At 45.0% G+C, this 3,921-nt stretch overlaps 1 protein-coding gene across 1 annotated transcript in view; it reads right to left on the reverse strand.

Annotated features, from left to right (window-relative positions):
- Positions 1 to 814: 814 nt before the first annotated feature.
- LOC119584406 (DNA topoisomerase 3-alpha-like) overlaps positions 815 to 3,921 on the reverse strand; it is a gene marked incomplete at its 3' end in the record, with an annotated part of 92,866 nt that continues 89,759 nt past the window's right edge. Inside the window, 2 exon segments of the mRNA XM_037932990.1 lie at positions 815 to 901; positions 1,086 to 1,547. Of these exon segments, the coding sequence (XP_037788918.1) occupies positions 815 to 901; positions 1,086 to 1,547 (549 nt within the window).

Genomic DNA, 3,921 nt, shown 5'->3' on the forward strand with positions numbered 1-3,921 from the left:
TTCCACAAGAGCTATGCATTGTTGTAACACTACCTTTCATCACCAGTGATTGTCATATGTTAAGCACGTGATCTATGCCCATCTTTAGACCACTGTAGGAGATGACAGGCAGACTCCATACGGGGAGCCGAGGAGCAACACCTAGCTCCTCGGCGCAGCCGTACTCCATCATACTATATAATAAAAGGAGTCAAGACATCTTGGTCGTCTACCTTACACCCTAAGCTCGCCACCTACCATACTCTTGTAGGGCCCATCATTCCGGCTCTTAAAGTGTGTTTGTGCGTGTGTGTGTGTTCGTATATATGTGTGCGCGTGTGCGTGTGCGCGCGTGTGCATGTGCGCGCGTGTGCGTGTGTTTGTGTGTGTATATATTGTGTGCGCGCGTGTGCGTGTGCGTGTGTTTGTGCGTATGTGCGTGGGTGTTTGTGTGTGTGTGTTTGTTGTGTGTGTTTGTTTGTGTGTGTGTGTGTGTGTGTTTGTGTGTGCTCTTTGTTAACGCCTGATTACTGTGCTAACTACATTTCCTCGTTATTCCACACCACTTATTCGATTTTTCATATTAGTTTGTGAAAAGACTAACGACGCATTTTGTCTGACTGCACATCAGTACATGTTACACTAACACATCGGTTGCAGCAGGGAAGGTAATGAACAGCCTTATTCTCACCTGAACTGAAGCCTCCATTCCAGCTGGACGATGAAGAACTTCCATTCCACTGGCTGCCTCCACCTCCCCTTCCACCTCGCATGCTTCCTCCTCCTCCAAAACCTCCTCCCCAACCTCCTCCTCCTCCTCCTCCTCCTCCTCCTCCTCCTCCTCCTCCTCCTCCATCATCAGCCCAGAGGAAGAAATTGCAGCCTTGTCCCTGGGGTTTCGAACATTTATAAAACTGTCGACCTGAAACAAGACATCCCATATACTTCTATACATCCAAATGCATCATTTCAACTTGCTACTATGTAATCCCAATGTAAAACATTACCTGGCCTGTCTTCATTCACCTTGACACATCGAGAATGAATAAAATAAAACAAAAGATTTTACAAAAATAAACCGATTCCCTCCAACCACGCACTCTTACCTGTGTTGGGACCCTCCTTTCTGACAGTGAGCATGATGGCATCCTCGTTGCAGTTGCAGACGATGGCATTCTCTCGGTCCTCATCGCCGTTGGCAGTGCCGCCCCAGGACGGCCGCGGCTGAGACTGAGAGGAACCGAAGGACGAGAATCCCGAGTCCCAGGACGAAGAACTGGCATTATGGGACCCTCGGCTACCCCTACCTCTCCCACGCTGAGGCCTTACGGGGCTTCTATTGAAGGTGGACGAGGGGGACGGGAATGAACTGTTGTTGTGGTTGTTGCTACTGCTGGTGTTGGCGCCGTTACTGCTGCCACGCTGCCCGAATACAATCCTTCTCTGGTTGCTGTTGGGAAGCGTGGCAGGGTGGGAGCTGGACGACGAGGACAAGTAGCCACTGTCCCAAGAGGAATTCCTGCTGGGGGAGGTCCGTGCACCGGATGCCCTTGGCCGTCCTCCGCCTCCTGTAGAAAGGTGAAACCCTATTATAGAGATTTAGGGTCTTTAATAGTATATGCAACCACTATATATCTATTACTGCTATCCCACCAGGATGACACAAGACCTGTTGTACCAAAAAGTTTTCTTGTCTGGGTCTTCTGAACAACAAAATAGGTTTCTTCAGAGACAATCCTGGGTGGAGGCCTGTAAGACGACCTTGTAAACTGTAGCTAAGGCAATTGGAGATCAAGATGGGCTTGGCCTAGTAGCCCACTAGTAGCCTACTAGGCCCAGCCCTTCAAGAGAGCTCTCGTGGCTGGAAGCCAAGGGTGGATACAGTGAAGTAGTGTGCTCGGTGACTGAAAATCAGAAGAACAAACAGGTGCGGATTCGCCAGATGTGGCTGACAGATTTTGAAGGAAGGATTTCGAAGCCAGAAGCGTCTTTTCACCATCTTCAATTCTCAAGGACCAATGTACGTGAATGTGACGCCTCAGCAATCTGTTATAACAGCCCAGTACTAGGCCGTCCAGGTCGCCCCACAAGTCTTGGCACGGAAGACCAAACCCGCACCAGACGCCGCCGGTCGCGCCTCTTGCTGCACCAGGCAAAGCTCCCTCACTGTGCAGTAGCTGGAGTATCAAGGATTCTCCTTCCTCCCATACCCACCCTACGAACCTGACCTTGCCTCATGCGGCTATTGGTTGTTCCAAAGACTAAGGCTGGGAAGGATGAACACTCAATTCTGGCCTTCGAGGTATACCGGTTTCTGAGTATTATATGGTAGTGTAGTTATGACCTTTTCTATAAATACAGGTACTTGGCTTATTTGAATGCTGATTCAAGTTCAGCTTATGAAATGGACGCCATTACCACATATAATAAAGATCATTCAAGAATATAAACTCTTTCCCTGCAAAAGGCAGACAAATGCCTTCTCCTGAACACTGAACCTCAAGGAATACAAACACCCAGACTTCCTATATCAGAGAATTCATCTGTGCCGTCAGAATATAAGTAAAGAACTGATCAACACCACTTTAGTTTTAGACCCTCAAAAAAGGCAAAGGGCTTTTCACCTTCAAAAGTAAACCTGGAGGTAAGCAAAGAACAAATAATGTCCTATCTATATGGCTCTTTTTTTTTCTTTTTTTTTTTTAGTAACAGGATTTTATTATCTGCCTTCTGTTCACACACAAGAAACTCCCCAGTCCAATTCTAAACCAATCATGAAATTAAACTTTATAAAAATATATATATATATAAAATATTAAAAAGTTGTATGAAATGGCAACAATGTTAGGAATCGATTTCAAAATGAATCTTTAAAAAGTAAAACGAATAATATTGTCTCACCACATTCCGATATATGTAAATATACATATACACACTACACACCACACACACACACACACACAGACACACAGACTAAACAAGACACACACTACACAACACACACAACACACACACACCACACAAACACACACACACAAAACACACCACACCACAAACACACACACACACAACACACACACACAACACAAACACACAACAACACACAACACACACACACAAAACACACAAACACACACACTACACAACACACACAACCACACACAACACACACACACACAATAACACCAACAACACACACACAACACACACACACAACACACACAGCAACAACACAAACTACACAACACACAACACACACACAACTACACAACAAACTACACATAACTACACACACACTACAATAACATACAAATCACATACCTACCTACAACACAACACACAACCACAGCAAACACAACACAACACACACCACAACACTACAATTCAAACACACACAACATCAAAAACTTCTAATTTGAGAACATTTGACTCAAATTGGATTCAGCACCACGTAATCTAGCTCTACACAATGATTACAGGATCTGTTTTCATGAAAAAATAAAAGTTAACCTAAATAAGAACACCCACATACCTACCCACAGCACCCCCCCACAACCAAAACAAGACCAACCAACTTACAACCCCTAAAAACCCCATACACACAGAGCTTTCTATGTTGGAATGATCTGCTTCGAATGTTTGTTTCCTACGCAACATTACACGGATGTGACGGAGTTTTCATGACTAAAAGATGTTGAAGGATTCTTTGTTAGGGGTTCTTTGAGACCTCTAGATACATTCTTTATCTAGTGTAGCAGCAGTGGTCTTCTCACAGTTGACCAATTTGATCTGGAATTTGCATGAAACGTTCGTACAGTATTATTATGGCGCAAGTGTACATTTTTTGGGGGTTTGTCTGGCATACTTGTTGGATGTTTCTGAAAGCGGGCGGTCGGTTCGGCTAAAAGAGACTTTATACTTGTTGGAGATTGTTGGGGGGGA

This window comes from Penaeus monodon, chromosome 18, assembly GCF_015228065.2.
Source record: "Penaeus monodon isolate SGIC_2016 chromosome 18, NSTDA_Pmon_1, whole genome shotgun sequence".
Classification (NCBI taxonomy): domain Eukaryota; kingdom Metazoa; phylum Arthropoda; class Malacostraca; order Decapoda; family Penaeidae; genus Penaeus; species Penaeus monodon.